Raw genomic sequence first — 20308 nt, 5'->3', positions numbered from 1 at the left:
ATTAAAAAAATGACTTTTTCTAATTTTTTTAAATTAAATATCATACACCAAATTAAATTTTTTTATCGATTTTTTTCTATTGAGTAAATAATTTCTATATGTGAGATAACCTTCATTTCTTAAGTAAATTTTTAGAATTGTGTTAAATACTTGAATTCTATTAAGAGCACTTAATTATATAATTGGATAGGCAACTGAAATCTACCACCTGCAGGGGTGTTATCATGATTAGGTGATCATGATGAATTATATCATTAGATCCTTCTAAATGGCGATCCAGTTACGTGCGTGAGATGGCCTAAGACAAACCCTAATAATAATTAAAACCAAATGAAAAATGATATTTGTACACTAAAATTAGCTACTAAAATCAGTCATTAATATATTTATATATAAATACATGTGTAGTTTAATTTATTTTCAACGTATTTTTATATTTTAGTATGTATTTTATATTGGTGGCTGATTTTAGTGTAAACGTAGCATAATTCAAACCAAATAAAACCTTTCCCGTACGTACAAATTAATCTTGATCAATCCAACTAATTCCCAATCTTCAAGGATTAATTAAATAAAGCCAAAGAATGAAGATAGGGACAATTAGAATGGGGCCAATCCCAATTAATTTATTAATTAATTAATCATATAACATATTCTCCTGCATGGAATTAGACTTGCTTGTTATATAAGGAGAAAGTATTAACCAATATTTTACTTTGCCCAACAAAGAGGTATTGAACTATTGATTGACTTCACAGAATTCAAATTCATGCGCATGCATGCATGAGTTCATCATATATTATATATATGTACATGTACCATACCAAGTGTCATTCTCTTATTATATCTTATTAAACAAAATGGATTACACATTGGTCATATACATTATCTACAGCTACTTATTTTGACTCTACGTACTTTGATTATTCAAACTTCAAAGTCACCTCTTTTTTCTGATAAATAATGCATTCACACTCATGAGAAGGCAATTTTATTATAAAGAAAATCATATTTGAAGTCCAAGTGCCTGATCAAAACTCATGTTAACTTATGATTAATGTTTCATGGTACCATTAAAAGCCTATAAATAAATTAAAGTTGATTGGTTTGTGTTCATCAATAACTTACCTTGGTAAGTTTTTGAGGAACGAAAACTAGGGTGAGCACGGGCCGGTTTGATTTGGATTTATGGTAAAATTAGAATTGAATCGATCAAAATATAATTGGTTCGGTTTGGTTAGGTTTGTATTTTTTTGTACATATACCCGAACCAAACCAAACCGATTAAAAACGGATTGGTTCGGTTCGGGTAATTGGATACTCGATGACTTTGAAATTCATAAAAAAAAAAAACCAAATTTTTATCTTAAAAATTCAACAAGTACAATAAACACGTAACATCAATAGAAATAATCCAAACATGTTAAACATCAAATATATTAAAAACTAAACTCATTAAAATCCAAACATATTAGTAATGAATAATCATTGTCTAATAGAAAAACCATATATATTTTTTATTTTTTTTATTTAATTAATATATAATTGGGTTCGCAGGTTGGTTCGGATTTCACACCCCAAAATGGATACACGAACCAATCACTAATAAAAGCCACCGGTTTAGTTCAGGTTAGACCCAATTACCCGTTAATTTCAGAATCAATTTAATTGGTTCGGTTCGGGTTCGTAATCGAGTATCCGCTATCCGTGCTCACCTCTAATGAAAACTTTCAATCAGTCATGATCTACGAACCAAATAAAATAATATCTACAAAAAATTCTGACGTTCAAATCATTAATTGTGTAAGAGATATAAAAATTAGAAAAATAATAACATATTACTAATAAATCATATAATTTTAAATAATAAATACATCCACATCTTATCTTATCTTATATATATAAGGAAAAGTATAGGTAAACAATGAAAATATTAAACAATATAAACAATAGATATATCGAATGTTCATTTTACTAGTGTACGGATGGTTATTTTAATATTAAAATTTAGAGAGTTAAATTAGAGGTGTAGTGTGTTTTGATTTGATTGGTGGTTGTTCATATTGTTCAATAAAGTCATTGTCCCCCTAGCATTCCCCTATATATAAAAGCCATGTGATGTGGTTAATTAGTAAACCTTGTCAACGGAATTTGGAGAGTTTAATGCGTTTGAAATCATCCCACGAGAGTGGGAAGGCGATAATATGTGGAAGTTTTTAAAAGTCTTGCTGGAAAGTGTTGTTAAATTGCAAGAACAAAGACATGATACAATAAATTCAAACTTGTTATAACCTAATTCAGTGTCTAGAGAATGCAAACTTGCAAAGTCAAGATGGTGGGCACCCTTCTTCAATCATTGCACATTCTCTACACACATCACATTCACAACAATCCTCTTTATTCCCACTATTTATTCACATTTATTTACGTTCAAGCTATATGCTTCGATCTTCTGATATTTTCAAAGACTCGTCTAGTTTCGTATCTTACTTTGCTATTAATGTTTAAGCTAATTTATACTTTAGACTTAATTATGACTGGTCAAAATTGGATTTAACGTAATTTAGAGTTTAGACATTATAGTTTCTTTTCTTTTTTGGTGCAAACATTAGTTTGTACTTTGTACTGTATAGTTTAATCACTTCCATTCATGTCACTTTTGAACTTAAATTACATACGATAAATTCTTAGGCATAAATTAATCTCTGTTACGGAAAACAATTATATTTGAATATGTAGGGCACTTAAACGTGAATGGGCTCTCCCTGTCAAAATTAGATTCCAACTGTAGCTCACTATGTTGTGGTGAACTAAAACCTCTTCTTGCTAAGTCAACCTCTGTTACTTACAATCAATATGTTTGAATGTGTTATTTTAAAAATGCTATAGTTTGTTATCCATAATGTTAAATTTTACATACATTAGTAAACAATGAAATTAACTCGGCCCTAATCTAATTAAGTAGTCTCCTTTTGCTCTCTTTTATGGTCAATATCTTATTAGTGAAAATATCACTGATAAAGCTTGGCTGAGTTACTGGGCCTTTTGGTGTAGACAGTATATAGACTAAAAGTAGAATATTAGCCTAATGACTATTGGGCCCAATATTCTGCATTTGCTCCATTACTACAGAATGCTACTGCACACCACTCCAGATACGAACAACTCAATCGAAAGAAAAGGATTGAGGGTTGGTTTGTTACCGGCCCACACACTCTTCAGTTGTTGTAAGTTTTAACTTGTGAATGACATTGATTATGATATATGAAAATGATATAAGGCTTTGATATCTCTCTCAATTTTGTGGCTGGTTTTTATTTATTGTTTCTTTTTCTTGTTTAGGTTGGAAAGTTTGCTACAACTTTCTTTTGGTTCAATCATCATTGCTTTGTTTAAGAGAAAATGAGAGACCGAGAGGATGAGCGGGGAGGATACACCAGGGGAGGTGGGAGCAGGGGAGTCTATCCACGATTGAAGGATCCGCAAGTTTGGACTAAAGAAGAATATCATCGATTGGAAAATGATTCTTTCATTGTATTTATGGATAATCTGCCGGAGGATATATCTAGGAGGGAATTGTATCAGTTGTTTTGTTGGACGGGAAGGATCAATGATATTTACCTATGCAGGAAACAAAAAAATGCAATGGCGTATTTATTCGCATTTGTTCGTTACACGACGAAAGGTGGTGCCCTGAAAGCTATTGCAGAGATGAACCATTTCAGGCTTCGTGGTAAAACTATTTCTGTGGGGGAAGCCAAGTTTCGAAGGAATGTGCAGGCGGAGGCCAAACAGGTGATGGTGGATACCAGACAAAAGCTAGAACGGAGACCAGAGAGGATCATTATGGAGAATGGGGCGGCTAAGAATCCTGGGAAAGGAGAAGTGATGGCAGGAGTTCCTATTCATGTTCATCAGGCCACGGGGAGCACGAAAAGGGTTGAAGTACATGTGGTGGCAGAGAATATGGAATGGTTGGCCAGGAGCTTAGTAGGGTACACACTGAAACCTATGGACCTCTGATCATTGCAGATGGTCATTCATACAAATATGCCTTATGTGGAATATGTCCGGGAGATAGGGGAGCAAAAAATTTTATTCACTTTTGATACGGTGCAGCATGTTGTTGAGGCGTATACGTTCAAACTGGATGCTATGCTACAAGTTTTTCATCGGATCCGGAGGTGGGAGGAATCAGAACGCGGAGGGTCTCGTAGAGTATGGTTGGAGTGCTATGGAATGCCACTTCATGTATGGTCGGCAGAAACATTCAAAGCCATAGGAGGCCTATGGGGAGACGTTCTCCACTGTGATATTCCAACAGGAACAGGGGCTTCGTTTCGGGTTGGAAGGTTTCAAGTTGACACATGCGAGTTTAATGAAATTAGGGAGTGGGTACGGCTTGCTATTGGGGAGAAGGAGATTGCAGTATTTGTTAAAGAAATGGGGTGGGAGGCGAGTGGGACTGGGAATTTGGTGGAGCAGAAGCAGGTCTATAAAGGGGGAGTAGTCGACGAGTCTTGTGACCTTGGCCGGAGAGAGGCGGAGCTGGCGTGGGATCCGGCGGCGGACCTGATCATTGGAACTGAACAGGGGGGACCAGGAGAAGGGTAGATTAGTCAATTCAGAGGTACTATTGAATGATAAGAACGTTGAATTTTTGAATTTCAAAAAGGTTGGGGGAAGCAACAGAGTCGGAGAGTAGTACCCAAATTAAGGGGAAGGAGGTTGTGTAGAGATTTGGTGGGAGTGAGGAAGGGGATTCTGACAGAACGGTTACACAGGGATTCAGTACTGGGGATGAAAGGGTTTTTGGTTCTAAGGGTGCACTTAATGGGCCTTTGTGTATGGGTAAGCCATTCAAGGCTAAGTCTGGACGCTACATAAAGGGATGGAAATTAGGCCATGATAACTTAAGCCTAATTTCAACTCAGAATGATATGGGGCCACGGGAGTATGAGGATCTGAATATAGGGTGGGGGAAATCGGGGTGGGCTGGAACGTAGCGGACCGGGTCGTCATGAGTGGAAGGCTGGAGCGGACAGAGGGTAGGAGGGCTGCGAAGGCGTCTGTTGCTGCGTCTAGGCGAGACGTGCGACACGCGGAGACCAACTGCGTGGGTGCGGAGGGGGACGCCGGACGGGATAGGACGACGAAGCAGGGTCGATCTCCGGCTGGTTCAGAGGAAGACGTGAATGCGGGGCAGGGATATGACCAGAAGTTGAGCCAGGGTGTGGAGGGTAGAAGGGTTGCGCGGGTTTCTCCTGATGCGTCTGGATACAACGTGCGACACGAGGAGGCAACCCTGGCAAGAGCGGAAGGAGACGCCGGACGTACCAGGTTGCCTGAGCAGGAACGGTCGCCGGTGGGCTCTGCTGAAGGCGTGACTGGTTGCCAGGGATCTGACCAGGGAGTGAGCGTGGGTGTGGATGTTGGAGGCGGGATGCGTGACGCTCATGAAGGCATGATGCCGATGCCAACAGCCAGGGAGGGGAACCTTGACGGCGGGAGGGTTGACGAGGGTGCACAGCTGCACATGGACGGATTGGGAGGGCTGGAGATGTCATTGGGGGCTGGCCGAGGAGAAGATGTGGACGAACAGGGATTGATTCAGAATGATGAAACCTTTGAGGAGGGGGCTGGGTCTGAAAAAGGCAGATGAAAATTGACTGAGGGAGAGGATAACTGCATGTCCATGGAAGCTCAGGTCAAGGAAAATGAGGTTACCTGGGCGCTGGCGGTGGAATCTGGCGTTGTGCTGTATGATGAGGAAGTGGATATTATGAGTATATTGCAAGCTCAGAATGAAGAAATAGCGAAAAAACGAAAGTTGGCAAAACAAAAAGAAAAGGCAAGAAGGAGTCGTCCAAAGAACAAACACAAGGTGAGCTCTACTTTGATCAAATGATTGTGAGCTGTTGGAATATTAGGGGATTGAGGGGGGATGATAAGTTGAGTATGGTTAAAATGTTGAAGAAAAAATATAATCTAAACATGTTAGGTTTGCTTGAAACAAAAAGAGAGGATATTTCGAAATATGATGTTGGCAGGATTTGGGGAAATAGTACTGTGGGTTGGGAGTTTGTGGAATCTGTTGGGGCGGCCGGGGGGCTTTTGTTGATGTGGGATGATAATATGTTTCAGAAAAGGAATTGCTATAAAGGGGAGCGGTGGTTGTGCATTGAAGGAGTGTTAACAAAGAATAACTTTCAGTGTGCTTACTGTTTGGTGTATGGGGCGCATGGGAGGGTGGCAAAGCGGGTGGTGTGGGAGGAGTTGAGCTATATAACAGGCTTGTGTCAGGTTCCTTTCTGTTTGTTGGGAGACTTCAATGAGATTTTGCAAGTCAAAGATCGCAAAGGGTTGCAGAGTTTGCCAGTCTCGGCGGAAGAGTTTAAGAGTTGGGTGCAAGACATGCAGTTGATGGATCTCCCACTTACTGATCGAAAGTTTACTTGGTTCAAGGGACAATCTTGTAGCAGAATTGACAGGGTGCTGGTTAATATTGAATGGGTGAAGGAGTTTCCTGACATGAGGATAAAGAGTGGTCCAAGGAGATTGTCAGATCACTGCCCGTTAATCGTGGATGATACAAGAGGAAGAGGGGGGCCTCGACCATTCAGGAGTCTGGATTCCTGGTTTACTCATGAGGGTTATCTAAGGACGGTAAAAAATGAATGGTGGACCTTGGGAGGAGGTCCGTTCCTTGGTAAACTCAAGGCCTTGATGATGCCGTTAAGGCAATGGCACAAGGATAACTTTAGTGATATGGAAAATAAACTGACGAAGTTTGAGGCTGAGATCAGGAAGCTGGATGAGCAGGTTAGTGATGGGATCTATGATGGTACCATGGAGGCTAGAAGAAAGGCGCTGGTGAGATTCTGTGAAAAATGGTACATTAGGAAGGAAATTCATTGGAAGCAGATGTCTCGGTCTAAACATGCGAGGGACATGGATAGAAATACTCGGTACTTTCATACTATTGCATCGGCTAGAAGACAGAATAATAGGATTGATGCTCTGATGATTAATGGACGGCTGGTGAGGAATCAGGCAAGAATAAAGCATGCAATTAGGGGATTTTACAAGGAGTTATATCATCAGGAGTATGCACCAAGGATCGGTGTTCGGGATGGGTTGTTGAAGACAATTGGTAGAGATGAGGCAGAGGCCTTGGAGGTTTTACCGTCTGCTGAGGAAATTAGGGAGGCAGTTTGGGATTGTGAATCGTCTAAGGCCCCAGGTAGTGATGGATATAATATGAATTTCATCAAGAAATGCTGGGAAGAGATTGGTCCGGAGTTCACGGCGGCGGTAATGGATTTCTTTCAAAGGGCAACATTGCCATCAGAGGTGAATATAACATGGGTGACACTGGCCCCAAAATTCTTGGGTGCTAAAGAGATTAAGGATTTCCGGCCAATTAGCCTGGTGGGATGTGTGTATAAGGTGATTTCGAAGGTGCTAGTGAGAAGAATGAGGTCAGTTATGCCGGGCTTGGTGGGTGAGACTCAGATTGCATTTGTGAAAGGTAGAAAAATTCATGATGGTGCTCTCATTGCCTGTGAGACAGTGCATTGGCTAAAGGCACGGAGAAGGAAAGCGGCGATCATTAAGTTGGATTTCCATAAAGCGTATGATAGAATCAGATGGAGCTTCGTGGATATAGTGCTACAGAAAATGGGTTTTGGACAGCGTTGGAGGAATTGGGTGAAGGAGTGTGTCAGCACGGCTACTATGTCTGTTCTGGTGAATGGGTCACCATCCAAGCTGTTCAATATGGAAAGAGGCCTCAGACAAGGGGATCCTCTTTCTCCATTTTTGTTTGTGTTGGTGGTTGATGTGTTGAATAGGATGGTGGGAGAAGCTGTCAGAAACGGACGCATTGAACCGCTACTGGTCGGAGGGGATCATATAGAATTGTCGCACCTACAATTTGCAGATGATACAATATTATTCTGCCCCCCGGTGACAGAGACAATAGTCAATTATAGGAGGTTGTTGCGGTGTTTTGAGTTGATGTCGGAGCTGAGCATCAATTTTGAGAAGTCAAGTTTGATATCGGTGAATTGTGAGCAGGGATGGATAGATATTGCTTATGGTTTGCTAGGGGTGCAAGCAAGCGGTTCTACCTGTTAGGTATCTCGGGATTTCCTTGGGTGCGAATCCTCGGATGGTGAAGACTTGGAAACCGATAATTGATAAGGTGGAAGAAAAACTCAACCTTTGGAAAGCTAAGGTTCTCACCAAAGCGGGCAAGCTTGTTCTTATTAAATCAGTGTTGAATAGCCTTCCTATCTATTACCTCAGCCTATACAAGATGCCAAAGGCGGTTGCGGATAAGCTGATCGCATTGCAAAGGCGATTTATGTGGTGTAAGGGGGACGGTAATGATGGCATTCCATTAGTTAAGTGGGAGGTGGTTCAGGCACCAAAAGTGGCTGGGGGTTTGGGGGTTGGGGATGCGGTGCTTCGGAACACAGCGTTCTTATTTAAATGGTGGTGGCGATTTTCTAAAGAGGAGTGCCTCTTATGGAAAAAGATTGTATGCTCGTGCAACAACCTGAAGCCTGATGTAATGTTAGTAAATCAGAAACTACCGGTTAAAGGAGGGCCCTGGAAGGACATATGTCATTTAAATATAACAGAGCAGAGGATAAGAGACAAAATGCTTACTGGCCTGGCGATGGAGGTAGGGAATGAGAGGAGTACCCTGTTTTGGGAAGATAACTGGTTGCAAGGCGGCCCCTTGAAGGTGGCGTTTCCAAGACTATTCTCTATTTCGGATCAGCAAGGATCCATGATAGGGGATTGTGGTGTTTGGGATGGGCTTGAGTGGATATGGAACTTCTTGTGGCGGAGAGAGCTGTTCCAATGGGAGCTGGACCTGGTCCACCAACTTCACGAGAGGTTAAGGCCTGTGAAATTGTCAGATGGTAAAGATGATAATTTGGTGTGGAAGTTTGATAGAAAAGGGGTTTTTTCTACCAAGTCTGTTGTGCAGGTTCTACAATTGGAGTCTCTGTCGGACGAGATAACAAGCTACAGTTTCACTAGTGCAGTTTGGAAAGGAGTGGTACCGCCGAGAATTGAGATTTTTGAGTGGTTTGTGCTTATTGGTAGAGTGAATACTAAGGAGAGGTTGAGTAGACTAGGCGTTATTAGGCCTAGTGATAATCTTTGTGTACTATGTAAGAAGGAGATAGAGTCGGTAGAGCATTTATTTCTCCTCTGTGAGCTAACATGGCAGGTGTGGTGCAGTTGGTTGAGGTCGTTTGGGGAGTTGTGGTCTATTCCTGGTACCATAAGAGAATTATTTGAGCGGTGGACCGGTAGATATAAGCGGAAACAAGATCAGAAGAAATGGTTACCAGGGTTCTTTGCAGTGATCTGGAACATTTGGGTGGAACACAATGCTAGGATTTCGTCATCAGAAAGACGGTTCAGAGCTACAATGAATGGGCCGAGAGTGATTCGTTTGGTGGTTGATGGTGTTGCCAGAAGAAACAGGAGTTTTATGGCTTTTATGAATTGTTTGTGGTTTCTTTAGTTGCTCCACATTAGTGTGTTGAGCTTATTTTGTTTCAAAAAAAAAAGTTTTAACTTGTGAACATCTCCTTTATCTCCTTTATATATAAAAGGAGAGTAGTAGATGATTCTTTACTCGACAAGTGTCTACCCTGTTTGAACGACACATAGCACACTAAAGAGTAAGGGTATCAAATCAAAGTATCAAAGTAAATATAATAGAAGAGTAGTAGTAGGTTCTTTATTTGACAAGTGTCCTGTTCAACTATATGATAAGTGGCATCCAAAAGGTAAAGGTCAAATAAAAACTTCAAAACATATATAACGAGAAGAACTTGACTTTGGGCGGGTTCTTTCTCTTTTAGGATCTGAATTTAAACATGAAATTTGAATAAGCATTTCAAATCAGAGCTTACTGAAAAGGTTTTATAATTCAATTATACTATTGACTTTCTCTATCTCTCTTCTCTTCTTTCTTTCTTGGGCTCACTCTCTCTTTATCAATATGATTAGTTCAAAATACATAGATATCACCGGCGAAGAAGAAGAAGGAACTTGCCGGTGATAAAAGCAATAATTCACAGAGAAAATAGAGAATGACGGTGGTCAGTGCTGTAGTTACAAGAGCATCTGGCGAAGAACAAAGAAGACACGGCATGGGCTCCGAATCAGTTTCTGACGAGTAGCAGAGATGAAGAACTATCAGTTAAAGGTGACTGGTGGCTATTGATATAGCTTCAAGGAGAAAGAACAGTGGCAGAGTTTAGGGTATTGCTGCCGTCAATAAAGAAGGAGCAGTTGGCAACAAGTTCACGACACAGATCAAGAGAATGGAGAGCTCTGAGATCCATATACCATCCATATTTTTTGCAGAGGTCATTTTTCTTTTCTGATAGTAGAAATTTTTTTTGTTTCTTTTTAATAAAATTACAGAAAATGTCATTAGGGTTCTAGATGCAAGCAAAGGAACCGCCGGACGGAAGGTGTGATGGTTTCAGCAACCGTTCTGGCACCGGAACACCAGAAACCGAGGCTCGATTCGTTCGCGGTACTCCACAGGGGTGATCGTCCTGTATGAGGCGACTAGACTCCCCCCCGCACCAACAACACCTTTGAAGCTCGCTAAGGTTTAATTTCTTTAAACAACCACCATATTTTTGCATCCATATTAAATTCTCACATTAGTGTTCAAGTTGATTGCCCTCCCAGATATGTTTCATGTATAGGTAGCATGTCTTACAACATGGGATTTGTTGATTTTGTAGTTTGTTTTGATTAATTTGTCTACATAAAGTAAATTCCAGCTTCTATTGTTTTATTCGGTAGCATCTTCACATGCATTCATTTTTGTTCTTTTTTTTCAAGGTATTATAAAATTGTAGGTTCTTTCGATAACTATGATACTATACTGTCAAAGCTGTAGCATATGCTTAATTAATTTTAGGCACCTACTCAAATAAAGATGTTAAAAACATCTTCTTATAAAGAGTCTTGTGTTAAAAGTGTGCTTTATTTGTTTGGCCACACTTTAGAGAAAGATAATACTTTTGTAACATATCAAAATCAAACCCTTCAATTCATCATCTAATGGTAGAAAAGATACATCTTCACATAAAGACAATTGTAACATCTTCATAGGGCTTGTTTGGGTGAGCTTTTGAGAAAAGATCTTTTTTCGATTTATCTTTTTTTAAAAGATCTTATAGAGAAGTAAAAGTAATTTTATGTTTGGATATCTCATGTAAAAAGGTCTTTTTATCTATCAATTATGTTTGGGTATAACAATATAAAAGTACTTTTTTGTTCATTTATTACACGAAAAACATCTTTTTTTTTAAGGAAAAAAGATCTTTTAAAAAAAGATGTAAATTACAGCTTCTCAAAAAAGATCTTTTTTGATTTTACTAGTGCTTTTACTTTTACTACTAGAAATTTGCCAAACACGTTAAAAAATAAAAAAAGATCTTTTTTCATTGAAAAAAGATATTTTTTTAACAAAATAATGGCGCCCAAACATGCACATAGTAGTATCCACCTTAATTTTATATAGCATATACAAATTTCAACATTCAAACAACCTAGGTTGCAGGTTTAATACAGAAGAAGGCATGGTGTGTTACTATATTTTTGCTCATGTTCATTAGAAATCATTCAAACTCATTATGTGATGCCATAATTGTTGAATAGATATTTTCTTGATCTGCATTTGAAAATGCATCTATTTACATATGCCCATTGAATTATTAGATTGCATAAATAATAGAGAACTTTCTCTTTCATTACTTAATGTCAAGTTTTAGTTTCTTATCAGTGCAGTATTAATAAATCTTTTTGTTGATCAGGGTGGTGGTTATCCTTTATTTATGTTTTCAATGTTGGGCACTTCACCGTTAGCAATCCAAAGAAGTAATTGGACGGGATTTGATTCAAATTCAAATTTAAAAAGGATTTTGTTTCGGGATTTTCCAGAAGAGAATACGAGAGAGAGAGTTGCCAGTTCTGATAGGGGGAGTAGTTGGCACCAGACTTTCTCTTTCGATGCCGCAGAGAAGAGAAAAAGAAAAGGTCGGTGAAGAAATAAAGCACGACGGAAGAAGGAGAAGAGGGTGGCGATGACAATGACAGTCACAGAGAAGGATGCTATATCGACAGAGAAAAGAAGATGAATGAGGTGACGGCGGTGATGGAGGATATCGCGCTGTTGGATCCATAGAACTGCCTCTACTGCAAAACGCCATCGCAGCCGTTCGTTCGCCGGTGGATGCTGCGAATGAAAGATGGTTAGTTCTCCCTTTATTTTGTTGTTTGACTTCGTTATAACTCAAGATAAGTTCCACTGCTCCATGGTAGGAAGTCAATTAAAGCTCTTCTTCATCCTTTTTAATTTTCTCCGCTGAAAAGTAAGTTGAAGAGTGCTTCTTTTTTAATTTTACTTAGAACTCTATTATTTACAAAGTTGTGTATTTGAAAACTCATTAAATAAATTTTCTCTGCTAAATGTAACAAGTCATGATAAAATAGATATTTGTAAATAAATTTTAATTAATATATAAATTTTCAAAAAACAGATCTAACAGAAACTTATCATAATGCAAACTGTTTGGTTATAGCTGCCTCTGAAGTAGAAAGTCGTTCGAGAGAGGGAGCTTCCAACCAGGCATATGCTACTCTGTTGTATGGTGAGGAATTCTTTATAATTCAGTCTTCTTTGTTCTTTTTAATTTTTTGGTATAAATTTTTATTATAATCTATATTTTATCTTTCTAATTTTTAATGAGTACATTATGTGTCTGGGTCAGATATTGTAGATTCAAGAACCAGTTTGGAGTTTTTATGTGAAAGTCTCCTTATGTGACTACAGTTTTTCTGTTTTCCAATAATCCAGGTCCTTATGTTGCTGTTTATCTGGATGTTGATAGAAATCTATGGGTTGTGGATGTTGATAGAAATCTAGGAGATGAAAAGTTGATTACTGATGGATTTTAAGAACCCATAGACAAGTTAGAATCACTGACATTAGATTTAGGTAATGTTTACATTCTATAATGATTGAAACTAGATATTCTTAAAATGTGTTGAACCTGTTCAATTTAACTAGATATTTTTAAACTTTTCTGTAAATTTGTTTTCAAATTCATTTTGTGCTTCTCATAAATAGAATAGGAAGAGTGAAGCCCGATATACTACCGGATGGAGTGAGGGCAGGAATTTCAAGTAAAAAAATCTTATTGGTGGAGAGAACATTGGAGAAAAGACATTATTTGGCATTGAACTTTTGTTTGTTGAAGATATTGCTTTTGTGATAAGTTCATTACTTTCTTAAATCAACAATGTGGAGCTTCTTTTTCAATTCTTTGAACATTGATACATTAGAAGTTTCATTTTTTTCATTGTCCAATTCCATAGGTTTCATTTTTATAGTTGCATTACATTTACTCTGCAAACTGAGAATCAGAGAGTGGTACTCCCGTACTCTCAAGAGACACTTACCTTAAAGTATTTCTTTTTTAATTTCCTCTGCACTGCACCATTTCAGTTTATGAATGTAAATATGTAATAGCAACATCTTAATTTAAAAGAATTAAAAAAAAACTCCAACTAAGTAGTTCTTTTTTTTCTTGATACATGTATACATATGCAATGAATTAATTACATATTGGAGTTTGCAAAGAATCAGTTATTAATAGATTTTTGCAAAGTTATCATAAAGCATTCCAATAAGCAATAATATTGGTGTTTTTTAAGGTCCTTTATTGATGTGCTTTAACAAGCATTCCATGCTTTGTTCTATCTGTGTGTAATCCAAAAATTATTATAGAAAAGTTTGACTAACATGTTTCTATTGTTCAATCTGAAATTTTGATTTAATAGCTTTTTTTTTTTAGATTTATACGTGGTAGGGTTATAGGAACTTTATGATGATTTGGAGAAGGCTTTATCTTTGTTTAACCAAATGATTTAGTGTGTTTGTTGTTGCTTACCACTTTTGTTGTTGGGTGCAGTCATCTTCAAAGATGTATTTGACAAGTGTATAGGCTAATTAATCAACAAGTAAGCTAAATTCTATGTCCAATTCAGTTCTTGCTATCTGATTGTTGATTTGATATCTATCAATTTAGAATTTTTTATATAAAATTAATTATATATATGATAAAATTTACGGTATTTTTTTAAAGAAAAACCAATTGGGTATTCATTATGAGAATGCAAATTAAAATTTCAAAGACCTATAATTTGCTTATCCATTTTTATAATAATTTGGTAAAAGTTATTCTATAAAATAGATAGAAAAGTACGCCAAGCAGATTGTTATGATTTTTATTGAACATAATTCCTTTTCAAAAATCAATTGAGTATTCCAAAATTTATTTAGTGTTTTTATGCTTAAAACATTCTTTAAAATATTTATAAAAATTTTACATTTTTAGCAAACAAGAAGAGAACAAGTAGAAGTTTTTAAAAATAATTGAATACATTAAAATCATATTCATCAAAGAAAGGGATATTGGTTTTGGTGCTTTAAACTTGAGAATATGCATAAACTAATAAGTTTTTAACATTAACATTACTTTTTGTTATTGCTGCAATATATGTCTAGACCTCTGGAGTTCTAGGCAGTTTACAATTGGCAAAGGTGGTTGAAATGGATTAGCATGGTATGTTGTTGAAACTAAAAAAGTTAACATTGTTAAGTATGAGCTGGACAAGGTAAGTTGACTTTTAAAGGTGTGGTTCACATATTTCATTTCAGAAAAAGTATCAATTCCATTGGCTTTTATATTTTTTAAAATTCATTTTTAATGTCATATAGGTATTCTGTTTAGATAGAGGGAGACTATGAAAAATATCATCAACAAGCATTGTAAGTTTCAATTGAAGTTATTCAATTATAATATGATACAATTATACCTGTTTCTTTTGTTCATTTCATCATTTGTGTTGCATATGGAGCTCCCTAAATGTTACATTGTTGCAAACTTTTATGCATTTTTTGTGGTGAATCATGAGACATTTATGTGGAACACATGTTTTTCTTTAAACAAAAATATATTATACTGAATATTTGCCACCATATTCTTCTTTGTCATTGGGTTAGTGCCAGTTGTTGCTTTTTAAATTTGGGATCAGAATTTATATCCTCTGTTTGATACTAATTATATCTAGATGAAAGATCAATCTGTAGTTTACTACTTTACTTTATTCGAGAAAATAAAAAGTCAGAAGAAAATTATATAATCGAAGTTTGGTCTTTGATTTTACTTTCCTTGGAAGATCATTTTGTAGTTTACTTTACTATTTTAATTAATTCGCATAATTTTTATTTGAATATTTTTAAGAAATTATTTGTTTATCTACTTCTCTTTTTCTATTTCTTTTTTCTGATTTTTGCAGGAATTTTTATCTCTTAGTGACATAATGGTGGTCATCTGATACAAATGAATGTGCCTTCAAGAATTAGCAGGTAAGAGGGAGAGAAAATTTTTCAAACATTTCAAAAGATGAATTTGTGAATTATGAAGTACTTCATTGGTTCATATTAGTGCTTTTTTGTTTTAGTGGGATATCCTTTGGCCTTTTCAACTATAGATCACTGAAAAATAAATAGTTGGCAACTATAGGGAAATGGGAGTAAATAACTTTTGATTGAAAGTAGTTTGTATCTTTTTTATAGTGGAAATTGAAAAAGAAATTGAAGTTGAGAAAGAGAATGATCTTAATTTAATCCAAACAGCAAAGTTGATCTGATAATAAATTTTGGTAGGGAGTGTTCTAACACCAATGACATCTCTTGAGGCTTGGCAAGGGTTGGTTATTGTTGTTGGAACTGCAGTTGAATTGCTTGAAATTGCTGGAAAGTAAGAACATCCCTCATCTGCAAAAGCCACCCCACCAATTTTTACATTGTGAAAAGATTTATTTGTTTAGGTCATGGTCAAAGAGGAATAGAGGGAATTTCATCTCTTATATACAACACAAGTGTGTTCGGTCTTTGTATTATTATGTTTAATTAGATTATACTAAGAAGTTTAGCCTTCATAACTAAAATATGATACCCTGTTTGACTATGTTCAGTTTTCTTTATTTATTTGGTTCGTATCAGGTTGGGCTTGAGATATGCCTTCTAAAAACTCATGTAGATATATTACCTAAATTTACTCATGATTTTGGTTTTCAACTTCACACGGTATAATACTACTACATAAGCTAAGAATTTCCTTCTATGTTATTCTGATTAATGATATTGTTCCAATGTAGATTAATTAAGTTGTATGCTCAGTTCTAACTTGAACATGTGTGTAATTCTGAAATTAAATTTGAAAAAGGATAACAAAAAAAAATACGTTGCTCAATCTGAAATTGTGATCTAATAGCTTTCTCTTTTTCATATTTATAAATGTATGAGTTTTCTTTTGTGAAGCTACTTTTATCACTATAATGCAAAATTTTTAAGTGAACATAATACCTTTTCTTTCGGGCAGTAGCCTGTTTACAAACTCTAATTGCTTTGCATTCCAAGAGGTCAGAATTGACGAGTTTAGAACAAACAATATAATTAGCGTTGAATTTCAGGCAGAGAAGAAAGACTATCTGCCTGTGAGGATCTTGGAGCTGATGTTGTTGTCAATTATAAGACAGAAGACTCTGTTGCACGATTAAAAGAAGAAACAAGAGCGAAAGGTATATTATTCTCTAAATTTTGTAATTAATTTGTGCAATAATTGAAGCATCTATCTCAGTTGCCACTGCCTGTATTGCTGCAGGTGTTGATGTCATTATGGATCAAATTGTGGGATTGTACCTTCAGCGAAACCTAAACAATAGAAGTATTGATAAAAGGCTTTTCCTCATAGGTGGTGCTATAGTAAAAGTAAATCTAAACAGTATGATCACAATTTCTCTCACAACTTAGAGTTGGCAAATATTTTCATTGATTTATTAACATATTAGGAAAGATACACAATCCCCCTCATTAGGGTGTGGTTGTGCTTTGGCTTTCTTTTCTTTAAAAAGGTTTGGTTGTTGCTTTTACTTTCTTTAACAATATATGAGTGCAACAATGTTATGACTATACGTGATTACTTTATGATAATTTATTTGCTCATAAAAAGTTTGTATATCATTTGCTCATAAAAATGGTTATTTGCTAATAAGAAGTTTGTATATCAGTAACAAAGTGTAATAATATTTATTTAAATAAACAAATATAATAACTTTTATATTTAAGTGAAATATGCTACTATAGATTAGAAAAATTATAAGATTATTAAGCTTCTGAAAAACATATAATACAATAATCTTATAAAATGTACAATAAACTTTTTATATACAATTTTTTTTCAAATTAAAAATAAAAACTATTAATATCAATGGATAAGTACTAATAAACTTTTATAATGAATCAAAATTTAGCGGCAACTTTTTACGTAGGCTACTGCATTTCAAAATTCAAAAACTCATCTCTTTCCATTGTTCTCTTTGCCTGCCGGTATGGAAGCTCAGCACCGTCACCGGAGTAAACGCAAAAACTTTGCACGCAATGCAAACAGAGGAACCGCCGTTAGAGACTTTTCATCTGTTTCCGAAAACCGAGGCTTGATCCCTTCGCAGTTACTTAGCAAAGATAGCTGTCGTGGCTTATGGCCGTCACCGGGGAAGCAATCAGCGATTGGACTCATCACCGTCGAGCAGCAGAGATGAAGAATAACAATCCAGAAGTGATGATGGCTGTTGATGCAGCAGCGAGGAGAAAGAACAGCGGCAGGGGCGAGTGGTGTTCCTGCCAACAGTGAAGAAGTTGTAGCTAGAAGCAAGTTGGTGACACGGTGAAGAGAACGAGAGCTCTGAGATCCTGCCCTCGACGATATTGTAGAGGTCATTTTTTTAAGTAGAAATTTATTTATATTTTCTTAATGATTAAATATAAACAAATGCTGAATGGTTTTAATTTTCTTTGATTTGGTGATTCAATGTTGCTGCATCTAGATTCGGATACCATGAATTAGACTTTGTAGTACTCTTTTGTTTATCTGACAGAATGAATTCATGGAGGGTTTTGTTTTCTTCTACTAAATGGAGCTGGAATTTTGAGTAATTAATCATTAAATTCTGCTGCATGTGCAGCCTGCAACTGAACACGGGAGTGGATCCTCTCCAGTGGAAAAAAAACTGGATGGTATCCAGTGGAAGATCTCACCCTTCATTGCATTCTCTCTCTCATTTATTTCTGGTCCCACTTGAAGAATTGAAGGTGGGAGATTACACTGTATTCTCTCCAGTGACAAAAAAAATGGAGAGGATCCATTTCCCTTTTCATATCCTCCTATGAGGCTATGAGCCATATTTTGTTAAAAATATTTCGGCAGCCATGTTTGTATTTTTTAAGATACTTACATAAACAGGGTACTTATTATTGTTATAAAATTTCAACAGGTGTGCATATAAAAGGGTTTCATTCAAATGAATAGTGGCCAAACTATTGGAGTGCTTCTGAAATTTGTGAAGCATATCAGTGCATACAGTAACGATTTGTACCTTGTCTCATATAAAATGAGTGTGCGTGTAATCCTCTTCTTCTTAAGGTAAGTCATTCTAATTTAAGTGGACTTTGAAGGGGTTCCTTTGTTGGATGGCAAACATTAATATTTAACTAAGTTTATATGTATTGTAATATTGTCTAACTAATTTTGTTCTTCCTTCTCTGGCCATTGTGGATGCATTCTTCAATAGATGTTTCATAAATTGATGCTGATGGCAAACAGGCAAAGTAACTAAACATTATTATTAAGTTTATTGGAACCTGTATATATTATGTAGTTCTGCGATAAACTAAGCATTTAAGCATTTAAGTTCTGCGATATCTCCACAGGAAAGTTAGCTTCACTCTTCCAAACCTGCTACTTCTTTTCCAAAATATAATATTCTACCATCATTTTAAAAACATTAGTTTAAACCTGATCCAACCGTGTAATTACAGGGTTTATCAGTACTTGAGTGATATATAATGAGATCTGCATCCTTTAACAAAAATATTTCAAACATATGTGATGATTGGTCAGGGAATAGAAGTGGCAAACCAACCATATCTCCACTTATGAAAAGTTAAGAAAAATTTATTACTTTCAAGTAAAAACATGTGTCCATGATGAGAAATTGCGAGAATTAAAGTATAAACAGTCTTTGGTAATCTCTGGACAAACAATCCAAGGTAATTTCGACTTCACACAACTAAAAAACATGAAGGAACTCCTGCCCGAGCAAAGGTTCCTGCCAAAAGTACATAATAAGCATTAGAAAGCAATCGGCAGAACCAGAACCAGTACCCAAGCAAGTGGGAACAGACAGAAAAGAAGTGGAAAGCAAAATAAGCAACTGATATCAAAACGTACAATCTAATTTGAAACAGTTGAGTCATGTTCTAGGTAACAGGATTTCCGTTCCAATTAATCATTCAACATTATGTGTGCATAAAGTCATGAATTCACATTTTGTTCCAACAAGCAATTATCTTAGTATGTTTTTTCCCCAATTGTTCGAACAAAGGCAGTCATCAATATTAAAGTATGTGCTAGAACCTACCGAATCAACCATAATTTACATCTACTCCAGTGGAAAGCCATAAGTACAGGGTCAAAGTAACAACTCCTACTATCTTCAACAATAAGTTGAAATTGAGTATATACCCAAAATCGCCCCTGAAATTTGCATCGTGCCACAAATTAACACCTAAAATTTCAATTAACTGAATCCAATCTCCCAAATTCCAATTTGTGTCTCGTGTTAATCCCTTAGTTTATCTCCGTTAACAGCAAGTTAAATTGGCATGTTAAGTTGCAACAGTGAACAAATGGAAACAATGTCATTTTGTGGTTGTGCAAATTACATCGCTCCCTACGAAGAGATCATTCACATAAAAACCCCTTGACTATTACTCTCCCTCTCCTCCTTGACGCCATTCTAAGCAACCTCTATTGTTGCCACTGTCGCTTAAGCGACAACTCAGCTGGGTTTAGGGTTTATGGAGATGAACCTGGGGCTAATGCAAGTCACAAATCAAAATGTGGAAGTTCAGAATGGGTTAATTGAAATTTCAGGGATCAATTCGAGGCTCGATGTAAATTAGTCAACCACTAATACAATGCCGTGGTGGATTTTGAGATGGTTTCCACTTATATTGTTCATTGTTGCTTTCTCTTCTTTTCGTCTCTTTTAAAGTTTTTGTTATACATAATTATCCTCTCATAAGAACAGATTTTGTAGTGGAACATGTTCAGCTCTGTAT

The 20308-nt window shown here is 36.4% G+C and overlaps 2 protein-coding genes and 1 pseudogene across 18 annotated transcripts in view; 2 read left to right on the top strand and 1 right to left on the bottom strand.

Annotated features, from left to right (window-relative positions):
• LOC107619695 lies at positions 11572-17876 on the top strand. Of its 16 annotated transcripts, none has more exons than XR_002353745.1 (8): positions 11572-12308; positions 12639-12707; positions 14031-14079; positions 14627-14890; positions 15421-15490; positions 16600-16707; positions 16791-16880; positions 17530-17876. XR_002353745.1 is itself a non-coding variant. In XM_021110984.1 (8 exons), exons 5-8 carry the CDS (start codon positions 15469-15471, stop codon positions 17725-17727), a joined length of 453 nt encoding a protein of 150 aa, XP_020966643.1. In that variant the 5' UTR covers positions 11572-12308; positions 12639-12707; positions 14031-14079; positions 14840-14890; positions 15421-15468; the 3' UTR covers positions 17728-17876. The 16 variants fall into 16 exon arrangements, 7 of the variants coding, with proteins under 7 accessions (XP_020966643.1, XP_020966647.1, XP_020966646.1 ...); XR_002353744.1 differs by having other exon boundaries at positions 16791-16897; positions 17525-17876; XR_002353741.1 differs by having other exon boundaries at positions 16791-16910.
• The window catches only part of LOC107616193, a 3726-nt pseudogene continuing 1889 nt past the window's right edge, over positions 18472-20308 (top strand).
• Positions 19057-20308, bottom strand: part of LOC107618399 (NADH dehydrogenase [ubiquinone] 1 beta subcomplex subunit 7) — a 3560-nt gene continuing 2308 nt past the window's right edge. Inside the window, exon 2 of one of the 2 annotated variants that reach the window (XM_016320454.2) lies at positions 19057-19293. The gene's annotated coding sequence lies outside the window, so the exon portion shown is untranslated. Of the gene's footprint in view, positions 19294-19702; positions 19722-20308 lie in introns of those variants that run through there. The other variant, XM_016320453.2, reaches the window with a different exon arrangement.

Source organism: Arachis ipaensis, chromosome B09 (assembly GCF_000816755.2).
Source record: "Arachis ipaensis cultivar K30076 chromosome B09, Araip1.1, whole genome shotgun sequence".
Classification (NCBI taxonomy): Eukaryota; Viridiplantae; Streptophyta; class Magnoliopsida; order Fabales; family Fabaceae; genus Arachis; species Arachis ipaensis.
This window is presented reverse-complemented; position numbering and strand designations above follow the sequence as displayed.

Coding starts and splice junctions, on each gene's coding strand:
- LOC107619695 (XM_021110986.1), top strand. CDS start 15,469: ATGTGCCTTCAAGAATTAGCAG. Junction 15,491..16,599: donor GTGCCTTCAAGAATTAGCAG/GTAAGAGGGAGA, acceptor GTTGAATTTCAG/GCAGAGAAGAAAGACTATCT. Junction 16,911..17,524: donor AGTAAAAGTAAATCTAAACA/GTATGATCACAA, acceptor CCGGTATGGAAG/CTCAGCACCGTCACCGGAGT.